At 39.1% G+C, this 19,436-nt stretch overlaps 1 protein-coding gene across 2 annotated transcripts; it reads left to right on the top strand.

The window, feature by feature from the left end:
• The first annotated feature begins 5,332 nt into the window (after positions 1–5,332).
• On the top strand, positions 5,333–17,978 carry LOC148126734 (vomeronasal type-2 receptor 26-like). Of its 2 annotated transcripts, none has more exons than XM_087923288.1 (5): positions 5,333–5,773; positions 9,741–10,553; positions 12,932–13,159; positions 15,136–15,262; positions 16,590–17,978. In XM_087923288.1, exons 1-5 carry the CDS (start codon positions 5,429–5,431, stop codon positions 17,486–17,488), a joined length of 2,412 nt encoding a protein of 803 aa, XP_087779414.1. In that variant the 5' UTR covers positions 5,333–5,428; the 3' UTR covers positions 17,489–17,978. The 2 variants fall into 2 exon arrangements, with proteins under 2 accessions (XP_087779414.1, XP_087779415.1); XM_087923289.1 differs by having other exon boundaries at positions 12,950–13,159.
• The last annotated feature ends 1,458 nt before the right edge of the window (positions 17,979–19,436 follow it).

Consider the following 19,436-nt stretch of genomic DNA (forward strand, 5'->3'; position numbering starts at 1 on the left):
TTGAACAGTTAAATAAGTTCCAATTTAACTCCTGGGCCAATCAGTCAAGTCCACAGAGCCATCTTAAGACATGGGTTTTCTACCCAATATTTATTGTCAAGGACTTCCCAGGCAAGGGAAATTTTAAAACAGAGAGCCTTGGATATTAGTGCCCAGACTGACATGGAATTATTAGCAAAAAACAGATCTATAAGATGGTGGGCTAAGAATAAAAACATCTTCCAACCTGAAAAATATCTTTCAATGGGTATGCCACAATTACAGAGAAGAGCCTATACCAGAGACAAATTTGAGTTACTGGATTCCATGTCCAGACAAGGGTGCTTCTACCATGTACCATACCACGAGAGAACCTGCTTATGCGGTTCATCTGCCATTGAAGATATTTCCCACATCTTGTTCAACTGCCAAATATATGCCGCTGTTAGGCTTAAATATTTATCCTTTCTACTGGAAAGAACAGCCCACTGGGAATCAAACCACAGATAGTTATATTTCCTCTGGGCCTCTAATGTACACATCGTTCGTAGGACTGCTAAGTTTATAATCAAGGCAGCGGTCCTAAGAACACAATATATTGAACAAATCCTGCAAGGGTGATCTCTTATCCGATTTCTGACTCCCTGGTTTTCCACATATGTTTTCATTACTGTATTCTTATATATCTAACTTATCTATATTTTGTCTTGTTATATATTTATGTTATGTTATTGATAAAGTCTTATGACTATTCAATTAAATAAACAATACCAATACCTCCTCTAATGCTAATGTGTTATAGACCGGAGTGTCTTTTAGTCTGAAAAATATGGTAATTTCCCAACTCATTTGCAGACAAATATTTAAATTCTAGTATCTACTAACTTACAGTGTAATTGAATAGGAAGAGGACAAAAATTGAGATGAGTCATCGCTTCACTTGAACAACCTTTCAAGATTCTGTTCTTACACCATTAACAATAAAGTAACATTTCTGGAATGCCTGCAGAATCTTGCCTCTCAAAGGGGTGATCAGAATAGAATAGAGTAGAGTAGAGTAGAGTAGAATACTGTAGAAAAGAATAGAATACTGTAGAATAGAATAGCAGAGTTGGAAGGGATCTTGGAGGTCATCTAGTCCAGGGGTTGACAACTTTTTGGACCTCAGGGACCACCAATGCATATTTTTAAATGCCAGGGACCACTAACCAGTTCTGTGGGCATGGCCTAATTTGTGGTTGTGGCTTGGTGGTCATGTGACTGGCTGGGCATTATCTAGGCACTTGAGGAATGCACTGTTTTCCCCCAGTCCCTGCCTGCTGGCAGCTAAAAAAACAAAGGAGTAGTTTTTTTAGCTGACATTTGAGGTGATAAATAAGATTTTAACATGCACTAAAATGGACAGACTGACTTTAGAAATGAAATACAAGGATGATTTGGAACAAATTTTATTATTGGTGGGAACAGAAAGGAAGGACTCAAAAAGAAAAAGAGAAATAGGATTTGTAGAAGGGATATCTGAGATCATGTGATTAAACTAAAACTGAGGATGGCGGATGACGTAGTGAAGGAAAATGAAATGTATGAAGATTCAATATGTATAAATGTATATAAAATATATATTATGTATCATAAAATATAAGACAAAAAGATCTGTCAAAAACGATTTCACCATGCTCAATGTTTTTAAACAATGCATTTAATACAATTTCCTGTTTATACTTATACCTATTATCTTATAGGTGATTGACAAATAAAATAAATAAATAAAATAAACAACAATACAGCTTTTTGTTTTAGAGGCATTTTATTCTGTTCCAGAACTGAACATTTCAAAATAATGGTGATTTGCTTTGCCTTCATAATGAATCTCCAGGGATTTTCCCCATGATTGCCTTTGAAACAAACATCAGAATAATGGAACATTGGATGACGCCTTGCCTCCAGGTCTGAAGGTATATCATCATATATTCCTCCTAGACCACCAGCAGTTGAAACTGAAGACAAGGGCACACAAAGAGAGTTTAGTCTCTAAGATCTCCTTCAGATATAAAGTTTCCTTGCAATCAGGACCGTCATCAAAGCCTCAGAATTGAGCTCCATCTGATCCTTTAAAAAAAAAGGCTTCTGATGAGCCAGCGGCTATGCCAGAAATGCACATAAGGATTCTCCTTTTTCTGCTACTGCTTGCCCAGGTATCCTGGGAGATGCCACAAAGAAAATGCCCCTTGACTTTAAAAGAACATGGAAAAAGCTGGAAAAATCATTTCAGGCCAGGCCATTATGTCATTGGTGGAGTGATTTCGTCAAGGAAAGCTATACGATCAATTTACAATTTCAATGTGATGCCTTCCAGCAATTTTTTTCTCTGGTGAGTCATTATGTTATTATTACCTTTATTGTCAGAGTACAACATGCATACAATGAGATGGGCTGAACCCCCCCCTACCAACACAACTCACGGTGAGGAAAGAAGTCCCTAACCCAGTCCCAATCTTATTACACTATGTGACCTTATTGCACAATGCACCAGCCCTGCAAGTCTATCATACTATGTTGACATGAAGTTATTTTCCATTCAGGAGTCTGACAGCCCATGGATAGGTTCTTCAGCCTGTTGGTGCTTCTATATCTCCTACCCAATGGAAGGAGAGTAAAGAAGTGCCGACCATTTTGTGAGTTGTCCCTGAGAATTTTCCTCACTCTTCTAAGGTAGCAAGTGTCACCTGGCTGCCAATCCATTTGCGACTGATTTTACTTACTCCCGTAATGTAATTTGCTATTGGAAATTACAAAGGTTTGGGGATTTAGCAAGATTAAGGATTGCCAAGAGTGTTGGTCACCACAATGTAAAAAAAAGATGCCGAGACTCTAGAAAGAGTGCAGAGAATAGCTATTCTCCAAAGCACCTGAGGGCAGGATGAGTCAAGAAGCAAGGGATGGAAACTAACCAAGGAGAGAAGCAACCTAGAACTAAGGAGAAATTTCCTGACAGTTACAATTAATTAGTGGAACAACTCATCTCCAGAAGTTGTAAATGCTCCAACATGCAAAGTTTTAAAGAAGAGATTGGATAACCATTTGTCTGAAGTGGTGTAGGGTTTCCTGTTAAGCAGAGGGTTGGGATAGAAGACCTCCAAGGTCCCTTCCAACTCCTTTATTCTAATTCTACTGCTTTTTCTTTCAAATCCTGTGGTTGATCAGATTTCTTTAAAATCTGCATAAAGAAGATTGAGCCATAACCTTCAAGTGCAAAGCAAAAACCCAAGTCTACTGTCCTAATCAGGGGTACCCATGCCTGGATATTTCACTGATAATCCTCTCACTAATTTCCTATTCATGCAAATCTAAATTTGGAATTAATTAGGGCATCCCTTGGAATCCTGACACAGTGCAGTTTGAAGTAGGACAACATCTTCACATTGCCCTTTTTCAGAATGTTCCTAACATTAAAAAAGGAGAACGCTCCTTTCCTTTGCTAAGCAAATTGTATGCAGCCAAATGTAGAAGGGGGCTTGCAGCTCAAATAAAGAATCACCAGAGAGGGTGAACCATCAAAAATATTGGGGAATTACAATCGTCTCTGTTGTGATATGCAAAACTGCCTCTGGCAGGAGAAAGTGTCAAGAGGCTGTAGTGGCTTTTTCCAATTGCAGACTATTGAATGATGGTTGAATTTACAGTGCAGAATAGCAGAGTGAGTGAGAGAGAGAGAAAAGAGGGCAAATATTGGAAAATTGATAATCAGAGCAAGGAGATGGTTCTGTTGAGGCCAATTTGCTGCTTCAGACTTTTGCAGTTGAGCTTGCTCCAAATAAGGGACATATTTTCCACTGGACGCAAATTGGACATCTATTTTAAATTTAAATTCATCTGAATCAGAGGTCGCATTTAGCAGTTTCTGGAGAACTGGTAGCAGAAATTTTGAGTAGTTCGGAAAACCAGCAAATACCATCTCTGACTGGAGATTTTACAGTCTCCTTCACCTGCCATGCCCACCAAGCCATGCCTACAGATCTGGTAGTTAATTTTTTTGAATCCCACCACTGATCTAAATTAGCAATCTATATCTCTGATAAATATTTCATATTTCTTCCAAAATTATTCCATATTTCTTCCAAAATTATTCCATATTTCTTCAAAAAATTATTCCATATTTCTTCAAAAGTTAGTTGCAGCTGGAAATGACCACAATTAGTAGTAGACATAGAATATTTCTTCCATTGCTTGGTTTTTAATTTGGAGTTTGACTACGGAAAAATTAAATAGAAGAGATCAGTGTAAGTCTTTTGATTGTATAAACAGAGACATAGAATCAAAATCATGTGAAATCTTAGTACTGCTTTATAGAACTTTAGTAAGACCATATCTGGAATACTGCATCCAGCTGTGGTCACCACATTACAAAAAAGACGTTGAAACTTTGGAAAATCTGTGGAGAAAAGCAACTGAAATGATCAAAAACTAAAACATATGAAGAACGGTTGCAGGATTTGGATTTGGCTGGTCTGGAGAAAATTAGAACTAAGGGTGACATGATTGCAGTATTGGAGAGGCTGCCACAAGGAAGAGGGGGTCAACTTATTTTCCAAAGTACCAGAGGGCAGGACAAGAAGCATTGGATAGAAACTAATCAAAGAGAGAAGCAACCTGGAATTAAGGAGAAATTTCCTAACAGTGAGAACAATTAACCAGTGGAAAAGCTTGCTTTTAGAAGGGTTGGATGCTTCAGTAATGGAGGTTTTTAAGAAGAGACTTGGACAGCCACTTGCCTGAAATGATATAAGTCTCCTGCCTGAAAGGAGGTTGAGCTAGAAAAACCACCAATGAGCTCTACAGCAGTAGCCAAAATTGTTGAAACCTTTTGGGAAAACAGTATTTTTGAGGTTTGTTGGCTAATAACACCACTTTTTTGGATTAGTACCATCAAATTATATATCAACGGAAAGATAATTTAATCAAGAATATAATGCAATGACTTTCATGAAAGATTTGCTTTTAGAATAATAGTTATAAAGAAGAAAAGTGAAACACATAGAAAAAATGAGATTATCTCATTTATCATCATAGAAATTATCATCATAGAAACAAATGAGATATACAAAAATTATCACCATGTCAGTTAATACTTAGTTTGGTAACCTTTAGCATAAATTATGGCCTTACAACACCTTCCCATGGATTGAACCAGGCCTTTTAGTTCTGCAGCTGTTTTAATGTGAAACCAAGATTGAATGTTTGCAATTTTCGCCACTACTGTATTCTAAATTCTAAATAATTCAATTCATCTCCTCAGCAATTCCTTTTTCAGATGTTGTCCATCACATTGTAGCCATTGGGATAACTTATGTCATCCCTGCCAGTTCCATGCATGATTGTCATGCCCTATTTACCTTCCTGAGTGAAGATCCTTAGATATCTCCATTTAAGTCAAAGAAGCAAGATGTGAATGTCATTGATATTGAATTTGGACAGTGATGTGATATATAATTTATGCAGGACACGAAGACAGGAAAACTGGCATCTCTTCTCCTTCTTGATTGCCCTCCGTGAGATCAACCAGAACCCTCTGATCCTACCCAACATCACTTTGGGTTACACTGTACATGACAGTAACTTCAATGCAGAAATTAATGCTGAAGCCTTGTTAGACCTACTTTCTGCTGGAACATTGGCAAGTGTTCCAAACTACAAATGTGGAAGACAGAAAAATCTGCTGTCCGTACTTGAAGGCATCGATTTTGACCTCTCCTACCATATTGCAACCATGCTGAGCATCTACAAAATCCCACAGGTAAGATTTGTGGTTTTGTGATAAGATCTTAACTGATTTTGACCTAGGATGTTCCCAAGCATTTAAGCAGATATAGAGTAGAGTAGAGTAGAGTAGAGTAGAGTAGAGTAGAGTAGAGTAGAGTAGAATAGAATAGAATAGAATAGAATAGAATAGAATAGAATAGAATAGAATAGAATAGAATAGAATAGAATAGAATAGAATTCTTTATTGGCCAAGTGTGATTGGACACGCAAGGAATTTGTCTTGGTGCAAATGCTCTCAGTGTACATAAAAGAAAAGATACATTTGTCAAGAGTCAAGAATCATAAGGTACAACACTTATTAATAGTCATAGGGTACAATAAGCAATCAAATCATACTAGGAAACAGAATATAAATTGCTAGGATACACGCAACAAGGTTACAGTCATACAGTCACAAGTGGGAGGGGATAGGTGATAAGAAGTGATAAGAAGATTAATAATAATAGTAGTGCAGATTTTGTAAATAGTTGGACAGTGTTGAGGGAATTGTTTGTTTAGCAGAATGATGGCGATTGGGAAAAAACTGTTCTTGTATCTAGTTGTTCTGTTGTGCAGTGCTCTATCGCATCGTTTTGAGGGAAGGAGTTGAAACAGTTTATGTGCAGGATGTGAGGATCTGTAAATATTTTCACAGCCCTCTTTTTGCCTCTTGCAGTATACAAGTCCTCAATGGAAGGCAGGTTAGTAGTAATTGTTTTTTTCTGCAGTCTTAATTACTTTCTGAAGTCAGTGTCTGTCTTGTTGGGTTGCAGAGCCAAACCAGACAGTTATAGAGGTGCAGATGACAGACTCAATAATTCCTCTATAGAACTGGATCAGCAGCTCCTTGAGCAGTCTAACCTTTCTGAGTTGGTGCAGAAAGTACATTCTTTGTTGTGCCTCTTTGATGATGTTTTTAATATTAGGTGTCCATTTTAGGTCTTGTGATATGATAGAAGCTAGAAATTTGAAGGTCTCTACTGTTGATAGATGGGTAATAAATTTTTAAACTGGACTGCAGACAAAAACAATATAAAGAGGTGTCATAAAAGATGTTTTAGAGTTTTCCTGTTTTCCTGTTTTCTGACAGAAAGTTATTTTTCATGTATTATGCCAATGAATTTTGAAAGGTAAAATCAGGGCTCCGAGGGAGCATATTAAAAGCACTAATCTATCAACCTTCCACCCAGAAAAAAGTACTACCATTTGGCTCTAGTCATTTATGAATATTTTACTGTGATACTTTGGACTAATGGTGGTTAACATTTTAGGCTCCTGTGCCAAAACTTCTGTGTGCACTTACATGCTCGCGCTCATGTGCCAGCACCCAGAAGGCAATGCATGCCCCTCCACACCCCTACATATGCACATGCAATTCCCCCCCCCCCCACAAACACATACCACCACCTGCTTACCTGCACTGTGCCTCACAGTTTATTTTCAGCTGGTTTGAGGCCTTTTTTGGCCCCCAGAGGCTTGAGGAAGGCTTCTCCAATCTTTGCAGGCTGAAAACTAGCCCTGTTTCATCAGTTCTGGTATTTTCAGAAAACAGGAAGTTACAAAATGGGACTAGTTTTCAGCCTGCAAACCCTGCAGAAGCCAGCAGAAGCTTTCCTCAAGCTTCTGGGAGGCCAAAAAAGGCCTCAGCGAAAATCAGCTGTGAGATGCACCCATGCACAGTTTGCCTGCAGTTTACATGCTGGCACAAATGGCTCTGCGTGCCACCTGTGGCATGCGTGCCGTAGGTTCACTTTCACGGCTTTGAACTTTCTCCTTAGCAAGCATGTTTAGCAGTGCAGGTGTAAGGATGCTTCTATCAGCCTTGGAAGCCATCTTTTACTTGGAAGCTTCAAGGCTGCCACATTTAGTGCCTGGGAATTTGGGAGGAGGGATTTCTTAATGAGTAGAAGAGTAGACTAAACAACATTCTTTCTAAAAAGTCAAGGACAAGTCACCCTGCACCTGGAGAGGAGTGTCTGGAGGAATGGCTCCAGTTGGAATGACATTTGATTGGACCATGTGGTGGACTGATGGGTGTAGGAGATGGATCTTTGAATTTCTCTTGGGGAAGGGAAAACCTGGAACTCTTGGATTCGGGTTTTCCCAGATGTGCCAATAAATTCTTTCTTAGATGGTCTTTGTTTCTGAGTGCTGAATGATTATGGGGGAGTTTTCTTGGAATGCTGACAGCTTACTTATCCAACTTTGAAAGCAATATGAGGACAATACATGGACTTATAGTGGTTCAAATGTTCAAATGTTAATGTCCAGTCCACCCAGCCATTCAAGGACAGGGTGGCTTATGTTGAAAAAAATCACGTTGGGTTGGTGTAAGCTCTTGATGGGCATATGGACACAATGTGATGGATATTTTGTTAAAGAGCACCACTTAATAACCTTGAACTAAGAAAAGAATTTTATTTTGCCTACTTAGAACTACTCAATTGAAATCACCCCCTTCCCAACTTCTCAGGCTATGTGGCAACGTGGAATATGGCTTCCAAAGCTGACAGGCATCCCCCCTTGAAAGGTTTGCCTCCTAAAAGAGATAATAAATAAAACACAACCAGGGGTTAATTTGATGCAGTAGTTCTAAGTATACAAAATAAAATTATTTTCTTAGTTTAAGGTTATTCGGTGTGGCGCAGCAGAGGAAAAGGATCATACACTGAGAGATATCGTGATTGGCCCATGTGATGTGATGATGGGAGAAAAGGGGATGGATTGTAGTTTTGGACATTGTGGGAAGTCCAGGAAACTTTAGTTTTGAGATTTCACAGATGTGCCAAGTGCTATTCTAATATAGGTACTTTTGAGATTATGCTTGTCTCAGAGTCACTGATTGGAATGGAGGTTTGCTGGAATGCTGACATTATCTCAAAACTAAAATTTCCTGGACTTCCCACAATGTCCCAAACTACAATCCATCCCCTTTTCCTCCATCATCACATCACATGAGCCAATGACGATCTGTCTCAGTGTCCTTTTCCTCTGCTGTGCCACACTTAATAACCTTGAACCAAGAAAAGAATTTTATTTTGCCTACTAAGAATTGCTCAATTGAAATCACCCTCTACCAACTTCTCAGGCTATGTGGCAGTGTGGAATATGGCTTCCAAAGTGACAATCATGGTCACACTTAGGGGTAGAGACAAGATCCCACTTAAACAATGAGTCCTGGTAGACACCATGCTGGGTACAGAACCTATTTTGAGTTGACCAAAGTTGGCTAAGATTAAATACTTGGGATCAAACTACCATAGGAATGGATAGACAGGATCCATAATAACCTTGTTGGTTTCACGGACATCAATGGTCCATATGATGGCAAAATCATTAGCTGTTCTTGGTTGACTGTAAAAAGTAAATAGGTTCCCATTTTGAAATGTGTTTCTTGGTGTTGTGAAAGGCAACTGGGGAAATGAAATGAAATTGAAATGAAAGCTTTGTCTCTTTTAGAAGTGTAGGATAATATTAGGGTATTCTATACTCTGCATCTGAATAGTCACATATGTTAAACAGTTTGATTTAACTCTTAGTTAGAAATAGCCAGAGAAGGGATAATGTGTTCTTATGAACTGGACTTCCCTTGAAGAAATTGAACTGGTTTTGTTCCCTGTCACAATTATCTCCCAACTTACAATTTAGCAATAGCAATAGCACTTAGACTTACATACCACTTCACAGGGCTTTACAGCCCTCTCTAAGCATTTTACAGAGTCAGCATATTGCCCCCAACAATCCAGTTCCTCATTTTACTGACCTCAGAAGGATAGAAGGTGAGTCAACCTTGAGCCTAGTGAGATTCGAATGGCCAAATTCTAGGCAACCAGAAGTCAGCAGAAGTAAACTTGCAGTACTGTATTCTAACCACTGTGCCACCCGGCTCTAAATTTACTTACAATTTAAAGTCAAAAAAGTTCATTTTACTGAGCATTATCACTTTCTTCATTTTTCTTCAGATCTCATATGCTTTTGTTTCTGATGATATGAATGATAAAACCCGATTTCCCTTTTTCTACCGGATGCTCCCAAAAGAAGGAACCCAATATGCAGGGATCATTAAAATGATCAAGTATTTTAGATGGACTTCAGTGGTTCTTGTTGCTCCAGAAACTGACAATGGAGAAAAGTTCCTGAAAGTTCTAACACCTTTACTGGCCAAAAATAGTATTTGTGTTGTTTTTGTGCAGTGGATCCCAATGGTGCAAACAAAGCCATTTAACTTGAACCCTGCTTTGTACTACAAATGGAAACAAGTCAATGTATTTATTTACTATGCAGAATCTACTTTGCAGAGTATGTATTTCTATGGGATGGAAATCCTTGAGTATGCATTTCAATTCTTGATAAAACCTAAAATAAAAAAAATCTGGGTGGTAACAGCTATGTGGGACCTCTCTTTGAATTTGAAACACAAAACTTTCCGATACGTTGATGGTATTTTCTCTTGCTCCATCCCATCAAAGAACTGGATAAAATACGACACAGCTGAAGTTCCCTACTCTTCAATGAGTCAGTTTGCCATGAAAGCTTTTACATGTTCATTTGAAAAGCAATGCTTCCCTGCTAAACGGTGGGTTAGATGCAAAGAGAGAGAAGAACTGGACACTCTGTCGCAGAAGGAGATTGAAAGCATCGTTTCTCACAGTTATCATATTTACAACACCATCTGGGTTGTGGCAAAGGCCTTAGATGCTGCTTCTTTCTCCTCATCCAGGGAGAGGCTAATAGGTGGAAATGCCTTGAAGTGGAAAAGGCTGCAAGCTTGGCAGGTATTTCTTGCTCCATAAGAGAGATCTCAGCTAAAATCAAGAATCATGAATACTACCAATAATACTATTTATTACTGTCAGTTGATAATTGTAAAGTAAATACAGTATAGCGTATTTGTAGGTGGACACCAGAGTTTTCTCAAGAGGCATTTATTCTAATGACCAGCTTTGCATATTAAATAGTTTGTAATTGAAACTGATAAAGGGCCCATTTTGGGAAGAGACTGTTGCTTTCGTATTCAACAATTTCTGTTCTGCAAATGAGCTCCTCGAGAGAAATCTTTTGTCTCTTTATTGACACCACATATTTAACCAAAATCTTAAAGGCTGTCTTTTTCAGCAATGGACAGAAAAGTATTCCTAATGGTTGCTTCTAGCTATCACTAACATCTTTGATTTGGGAATTGTTGCTTCTTGACTGTTGGGCTAGTTTTGTAGAGACCCAAAATAATAGTTGTAATGAGGAAGAATCTGAGTAGGGGATCAGTGGTGGGTTTCCAAATTGTTTCCTACTGGTTCTATGCTTCATGCAAACACACGGGGTAAAATACCAACCTGTGTCAATGCTGGTGAGCTGTTTTTTTAGCTCAGCTGAGGTGCGGCAATCCACTCTGCTATGCAAATGAGCTGAATGTCAGCATTCCAGAAAACCTCCACTGCAACAAATAACTCCAAGACAGACATCTTCTCAAAAGTTTTAATTGGATAGTAAACTGGCACATCTGTGGAATCCTGAAACTGAAAGTTCCAGGCTTCCTTGCAATAAGTAAAAGCTACAAATCCATCCCCCTGCACCCATCACAACATCACATGCCCCAATCACCATGTGTGCCAACTTGAGACACACTGTTGTGGTTTGCTGGCAGCAGGTGTGGATGGCTGAGGTCTCTGAGAGCGAGGACTCAGATGAGGGGTGCATGTGATGCAGGGATGGGGCCAAGACTATCCGAGAGTAGGGTGCTGCATTCGGAGCTTGTGGAGTCTGGTAGCAGTGATGAAGAGGTCCCCAAGGAGCCTGTGCCCAGTGCGCATGCACACAGGGATGCTTGAAGGAAAGAGCAGCTGCAGCAGCATGGGTGACTCTGGAGTAAGGCTGCAAGGTGATGGCCCCTCCCATAAGGGATAAAAGCCAGTCCTCAGGGGTGGGTTCTTTGCAGGAAGCAAAGAAGTTATTTCAACTCCAAGTTCTTGTAGAAGTCCTGTCTATTCTGGTTTCTTTTGGGAGACTTTTGGTTTTGGATTTTTCTCTGCAATTAATCTTGTATTCTTGGCAGCCTTTCACAACTTTGAAAGAGCTTGCTCTTTTCTGGAACAATTAGTTTTAATGACTCTCATTTACATATACTTAAGAGACGCATTTATATATACTTGGTATTTATTTGATGTTAACGAGGTTTGGGTCAGAACACATGCCCTCATCCCGGTGCAGCATACCATGACCTTGACATAGAAAAAGAATGCTATTATGTCTAACTACATACACTCCAAGAACCAACCTCCCGCCTCCCACTTTCCCAGGCTCAAGAATGTAGCAGTGTGGAAGTAGGAGATTCTAATATAGCTTCTAAAGCTGACACAGAGCTAAAAATCAAGGAAATATAGGAAAGGTAATGATGGGAGGCTGGGGCCAGTCAGAGGTGGTATTTGCTGTTTCTCCAAACTGGTCAAAATTTCTCCTACCGGTTCTGCAGAACCAATCTTAACTGGCTGAATGCCACCTCTGTTGGGGATGCTATGTATGAAACCCTTAAGATAATGAATAAGAGGCAGGCTGTTGAATTAATTGCATTGCTTTATAATAAATAATATTTATAATATCAAATTCTTTCCAAAAATGAGGATGGTTCTCAGGGCTGAGAAGATGACTTTATTTGGTAGAACTTGTCTGGGCTAGAAAGCAATGTAGAATTGGGCTTGGCGAGTCCTTGGGTGGAAGATTCACAGAAAATCCCAGGGTTGCAGACTGGACTGGGGAGGTGCAAAGCATATCTGATCAAAACAAGAGCAAATGATTCTGATGCTCTTGCCAAGAAAATTCCATTGATATGTCCATAAAATGACCAGAAATTGAAGGTTGCTTCAATAAAAGAAGAAATGAAAAAAAATGACTTGAGGGTCTTACTTCATCTAGCAGAGGGGTGTCAAATTTGCGTCATCAAGGCATCATCAGTTGACATATCACAACTTCCCCCCCTTTGCTAAACCAGATGTTGGCATGACTAGTGTGTGATGCATCTGGCTCCCAGGATGTGAGTTTGACACCCCTGATCTAGTGAACCCGAAAACACAAGCTTGAGAAGGTGGTAATTGAAATCAAATGATTCTTCTTTAAAAGGCTGAAGTTTTTCTTATTGATGATGTCATCCTTACCATGCCAGATTCATCATTTCCTGCAGAATACCCAGTTTTACAACAATACCATGGATGGGGTGTATCTGGACAAGAACGGAGAGCTGGCAGCTGAATTTGACATTGTGAACTACGCAGAATTTCCAAACAGATCTCTTCTGCAAGTGAAATTTGGAAGTTTTGCAAGAGAGAAATCCCAGGAATCCAAATTTGTCATTGACGTAGATACCAATGTATGGCCCCAGTGCTTTAACAAGGTGGGGAAAAACTAATTCATTCACCATATTTCTATTTCTTTTTAATCAGCAGTACTAATAAGTACAACATATTCTCTGTGCACCTCGTTTACCCGTAAATGTGGCAGTGGTGGTATTCTACCGGTTTCGGGTGAACCAGTAGTAAAAAAAACAGCTACCAGTTCAGCCAAACTGGTATTTCTTTCTTTTTCCTCCCAACAATCAGCTGTTCTAATGATCAGCTGTGGCAGAATCCCCATTGCTGTCTTACTGGTTTGCCCAGGAGGCTTCCCTGAGGCCCAGGAAGCAAAGAGAAGTGCACAATGTGTGTGTGCTGTATTCCTTTCCCCTACTCTGTTTTCACCTCCTGGGCCTCAGGGAAGCCTCCTGAGCAAACCAGTAAGAGAGCAAGTGGGATCCCGGCACAGCTGATCCTTCAGGATGTTTCCCTGAGGAGATTTTAAAAAAAGGGAGTGCAGGGGAGTGAGTGGGTGGGTGCTGCAAAAAGGAAGCCACGCCCACCTAGCCACACCCACTGAAACAGCACTAAAAGTATTTGCATCTCACCCCTGATCTGTGGGAACCTCATTGAGACTGGAGAGAATCTCTCCCTAAAGTTTGTATGTAACATATGCTACTAGTATAAGTACTGGGGCATAGATTCCTGCATGAAACACTTAAAAAATAAAAAAAATAACTCCAAATTGCCAGCTTTACACAGTAGATTCTGGAGCTAGCAGTCCCCAGATTCCTACAAAATAAAACCTAAAATGAATAGAAAAGACAGGATGTCAGGGTTCCAATAACAGAACCATTGCAAGCAAGATCTTTGATACAGGTAGATTCCTTAAAGAATAGCTTTATTGGAAATATCAATTGGCAGATATCTGGTGAAAACCAACTCTGAAGAGTCCCTCGATTTTCACCTAAATAAAAGTAAAAGTTTTTCTGTGAATTCCAAACAATCAGTCACATGGCTCAATCACCAGTGGTAGGATTCAATTGTTTTTTTACTACCGGTTCTGTGGGCATGTCTTGGTGGTGTGGAAGGGGAAGGATATTGTAATATCTCCATTCCCTCCCAACCCCATTAACCTGCTTTCCAGCTCCGTTCTCCTGTGCAGCACAAGAAAAGAAGACCCAGTCGATCAGCTGGGACTTGAAAGACAGAGAATGAATGGGGGCCTGGCCAGTCAGAGATGGTATTTGCCAGTTCTCTGAACTACTCAAAATTTCCACTACCGGTTCTCCAGAACTGGTCAGAACATGCTGAGTACTACCTCTGCCAATCACTGCAGTGTCTGCTGGTCTGGGGACATAACTCCTTCTTCCCTCGGCTAGGTGTGATAATGTCCTTGGTTCCCAAAAAAAAGTCTTGAGAAAGTATTTTATTTTGACTACACAAGCCCAGCTATCTCTCCTTCCACCCCTCCCTATCCCTCGCTCCATTGTGGCAACTCTAAATCTCCAAAATGGCTTCACCCAGGTCAGCTTCAGGGTTGACACACAGTTTTGTAGGAAGAATTGTTTTTGGGGGGGTATTTTGAACTGTTATGATTCACTTCTCAGTTTAATAAACTCAATACATACATTATACAATAACCTGATAAGGAATAGAACAGAACAGAAGATAATAGAATAGCAGAGTTGGAAGGGATCTTGGAGGTCTTCTAGTCCAACCCCCTGCCTAGGCAGGAAACCCTACACCACTTCAGAAAAATGGTTATCCAACATCTTTTTAAAAACCTCCAGTGTTGGAGCATTCACAACTTCTGGAGGCAAGTTGTTCAACTGATACATTGCTATAACTGCTCTAACTGAGATTAGTCATAGGAATGTTCCCAAATTTGCTGTTTTAAAGTTAAACATATTTGGCCTAACTCTAAACTTCCCATCAGAGGCCTTGCTGATTCGGCCTTACTATTCCTTTATTCAACAAGTCATCCTTCAGCTGTATTCCGTTATGTGCCCCCAATTATTTTTCTCCTTCTACTTAGAGTCTGCCTCCTTCCAGGTGTGTGGAAAGTTGTCAATCTGGATTTTTCAAAGCGGGTCAGGAAGGGAAGCCCATTTGCTGTTACGACTGTATTTCCTGTGCAGAAGGCACCTTCTCCAGTCAGGAAGGTGGGTGGAAAAACAATCAGCAGCAAAAGTCTCCCTCTGAGGGAGATGGACACTGAGGAAATATGTCAATAAATGAATAGTTTCTGTAAATGTTTTGCCATTATGTTGCACTTTTGGTTGTTCTGTTCATGAAACAGGTGATAAGCAACTGGGAAAAGACAATCCCTCATTAACCTTGGTTCATACCAGGGATGGGCTGCTACCGGTTCTCCCTGGTTTGGACAAACCAGTATCTAATTTTATCATTTTTAATTACCGGTTTGGCAAACAGGTAAATCCCATCTCTGGCTGGCCCTGCTCACCCCACCTTTTACCTTCCAGGAGTCCCCACGCAGCCTACTTTTGATGCCAGGTCGGTACAGGGCCTAGGCTCTGAAGCTCAGGGAGGGTCAAAATTGGGTCTCCCAAAAGTTCTAGAAGGCTGGAAACGGGCCTGTTTCTGACCTCTGGAGTGCCTTCGGACCCTGGGGGAGGATGTTTTTGCTTTCTTGGAGGCTTGAGGAAAGACTCTGGAGCCTGGGGAGGACAAAAATACCTCCCCCCATGGTGCAGGAGGCCAATTAGGCCATGTCTACCATGGCCATACCCGCCCAGAACCTGGGCAGAGAACTGGTTGCTGAAATTTTTGAAGCCCACCCCTGGTTCATACCTAAATTTGATTATTCTTTTTTTAATTTTTTTAAAAAAAACCCTTATTGAAGATTAACATGCTTAATAATAGAATAGAATAGAATAGAATAGAATAGAATAGAATAGAATAGAATAGAATAGAATAGAATAGAATAGAATAGAATAGAATAGAATTCTTTATTGGCCAAGTGTGATTGGACACACAAGGAATTTGTCTTGGTGTAAATGCTCTCAATGTACATAAAAGAAAAGATACATTCGTCAAGAGTCAAGAATCATAAGGTGCAACACTTAATGATAGTCATAGGGTACAATAAGCAATCAAATCATACTAGGAAACAGTCAATATAAATATTAAACATATTAAAATACTGTATATACAAATATATCTATAAAAGAAAAGTATGTTGATACGTTTCACCATCATTTTCCTGACAGTACAAAATCTTAGCAGTAGTTACACTTTCCAAATGTCTGTCCATTTCAGCAAATTCTCATTGATCAAAATATTTTTTTCTCTTTTTAACCTATAACTTTCACATTTTGCTATCTATCCATTGGTACCAATTATTCCAAACTGTATAATAATTGGATTATTCCTTTTATTCTACTTAGGCAGTTACCCTATAAAGTTTTCTTATTACTGGTAGGAAAAAAAAAATAAAACAGAAAAGAGTAAAAATGTCCCTCTCTTTAGATGCAGATTATTGCACCAAATGTCCAGAAGATCAGTATCCAAATAAGGAGCAAGATCAATGTCTCCCTAAAGAAATAACCTTTCTCTCCTATCAAGAAGATTTGGGAATCATTGTGGTTTCACTTGCAGTCTTCTTGTCTTTAATTACTGCCTTAGTGTTAACAATCTTCATTATATACACAGACACTCCCATTGTCAAAGCCAATAATCGTAACCTTTCCTTCATTCTTCTCATTTCACTCCTGCTTTCTTTCTTAACAACCTTCCTCTTTATTGGATGCCCAAGGAGAGTCACCTGCCTTTTCCAACAAACAGCCTTCAGCATCATTTTCTCAGTTGCTGTTTCTTCTGTCTTGGCCAAAACAATCATGGTGGTGCTGGCCTTCCTGGCTACAAAGCCAGGAAACAGAGTGAGAAAATGGCTGGGAAGGAGTTTGACTAACTCCATCATCCTTTGTTCTTCCAGTATTCAGGCAGTCATCTGCAGCACCTGGCTGGTGGTCTCTCCTCCCTTTCCTGATTCTGACATGCACTCCCAGTTAGGAGAGATTGTCCTGCAGTGCAACGAAGGCTCCCTTGCCATGTTTTATGTTGCTCTTGGTTACATGGGCCTCCTGGCCATCATCTGTTTCATGGTGGCTTTCCTGGCCAGGAACCTCCCTGGGACCTTCAACGAAGCTAAACTGATCACCTTCAGCATGCTGGTCTTCTGCAGTGTCTGGGTGTCCTTTGTACCCACCTACCTGAGCACCAAAGGGAAATACATGGTGGCTGTACAGATCTTCTCCATCTTGGCCTCCAGCGCTGGCCTGCTGGGCTGCATCTTCATGCCCAAGTGCTACATTATGTTAATCAGACCAGATCTGAATGTGAAGGAACAGCTAATAGTGAAAACATAAACCATTCATTTATGCATTTTTTCCTCTCCACATCATAAGTTTACATACATCCTCTCCTATCTCTAAAATATTTGTGTCAGACTTTAAAGTTATGTGGACTTCAATTTCTGCAGATTGTAACAATGATGATGTCAGATGGGGATTTTCGGAAGTCTATACTTTTGGCAAGACTGGCAGATGCTGTTCTAGAAAATTCTTTAATATTAGAGGCACAATCTCTACTTTATTGGGAGGTATTTTCTATCTGTTTAGGATAGTTTTACTTTTTTATGGCTATTGTCATATTATTAGTAGTACTATTGTCTCTTCTGAAGCATATTCACCAAAAGCTAGCAATGCAGAGTCAAATCAAGCTTTATATCCATTGTAATATGTATATATGATTCGAAACAAAGCTGCTTTTGTAAAATAAATGCTATGTGATCAAACAATTTTAGTTTTGTCAGTTATTTTGACAATTCCATTATGGGTAGCTCCTAAAAATACTACCATCCTGGGGATAATTTTCATGGGTTTATTCCAGAATCTCTTTCAGCTTTTATTTTATTATTTTTTTTAATACATTTTATTGAATTTACAATTAAAAAAAAACATAACAACATTACATATGCAACAGGGAGAGAAAAAGAAGAAAGAAAGAAGGGAAAGAGAGAGAGAAAAAAACAAAAACAAAAACGCTTGGTCTTGCGACCGAAAAAGGAGAAAAAGAAGTATAAAAGAAAGAAAGAAAAAAGAGACGGAAGAAAAAAGAAAATACGTTAAAACCAACTTATTATGGTTAAAAGACTGGGTCAATTTACAGAACAAAAGAACTCTAGTCTTGGAAGGGCACGACCTTCAGAGAGGATGGCACGCATTTCTATGGGATGTGGGGAAAACTAAACAGGCGTACTTTCATAGACATCTTATTAGAGATTTACTATTAACTAATTGGAAAAAAATGTAAAAAACATTATTTAAAAATTCCGATTTGGCTTTCAACAATGGAGGCAATGGTTCATCCCAACAATTTGGATATAACAAAAACGACTAAATATAAAGATTTATTAGACCCTTTAGGAAAATTAAGAACTCGACAGGACTTACAGGAACAGGGATTTAAAATTGATCAGTGGTTATATATACAAATCCATAGTAGATAAAAACAAGATATCAAAGAGTTTGGAATCTATAGCAAATAACAACACTTAGATAAAATCTTATTAGGATCAAATAAAAAGAATATCTCCAAATTTTATAAATATTTATTGGAGGTAGAATTAGAGCAAGAGATAGTGAAAGGGAACATGATAATGTGGAGTAGGAATATTGGAAGAAGCATTACATTAACAGAATGGGAAAAGATCTGGAATAGAATCATTAAGATTATGAAATCTGCGGCGTACAAAGAAAATATGTATAAAATGTTATATAGATGGCACTTACCACCTTCGAGGTTAGCGAAAATGAACCCAAACTCTAGTCCAAAATGTTGGAAATGTAAAAACATAGAGGGAACCTACTTTCATATGTGGTGGACCTGTAAAGAAGCCCAGAAATACTGGCAAAAAAATTAGAAAATGGCTGGAGGAAATAACCAAAGAACAAATCGAATACAAATCAGAGTTCTTCCTACTAGGGATCTCTGATAAACATTTTCCTAAAAAGACGAAATATATAATAATTCATATTCTAACTGCGGCCAGATTAGCATTTGCCCAGTGCTGGAAATCATCCTATTTACCTACAGATCAATTGGTCATTCAGAAAATATGTGACTGTGCAGAAATGGACAATTTAACCATAGCTCTTAAAAATAAAGAGTCTTCAGCATTTGATAATATTTGGAATGCGTGGTATAATTGGTTATATCAGAGATAAACTGTTCAATGAATAATGGGTAATTTAAGCATAAATAGTGATAAGATGTGTATATTTAAAGTAAGATAGGAGAATTGGATCTTGCAGA

Source organism: Pseudonaja textilis, chromosome 2 (genome assembly GCF_049901715.1).
Source record: "Pseudonaja textilis isolate UNSWEBS1 chromosome 2, rPseTex1.2, whole genome shotgun sequence".
NCBI classification, from domain to species: Eukaryota; Metazoa; Chordata; class Lepidosauria; order Squamata; family Elapidae; genus Pseudonaja; species Pseudonaja textilis.

What these genes read in the sequence shown, in the direction of transcription:
- LOC148126734 (XM_087923288.1), top strand. Translation starts at nt 5,429, where the DNA reads ATGTCATTGATATTGAATTTGGACAGTGATGTGATATATAATTTATGC. An exon ending in GCATCTACAAAATCCCACAG is followed by an intron (nt 5,774 to 9,740) that starts GTAAGATTTGTG and finishes ATTTTTCTTCAG; the next exon opens with ATCTCATATGCTTTTGTTTC. An exon ending in AAAGGCTGCAAGCTTGGCAG is followed by an intron (nt 10,554 to 12,931) that starts GTATTTCTTGCT and finishes TTACCATGCCAG; the next exon opens with ATTCATCATTTCCTGCAGAA.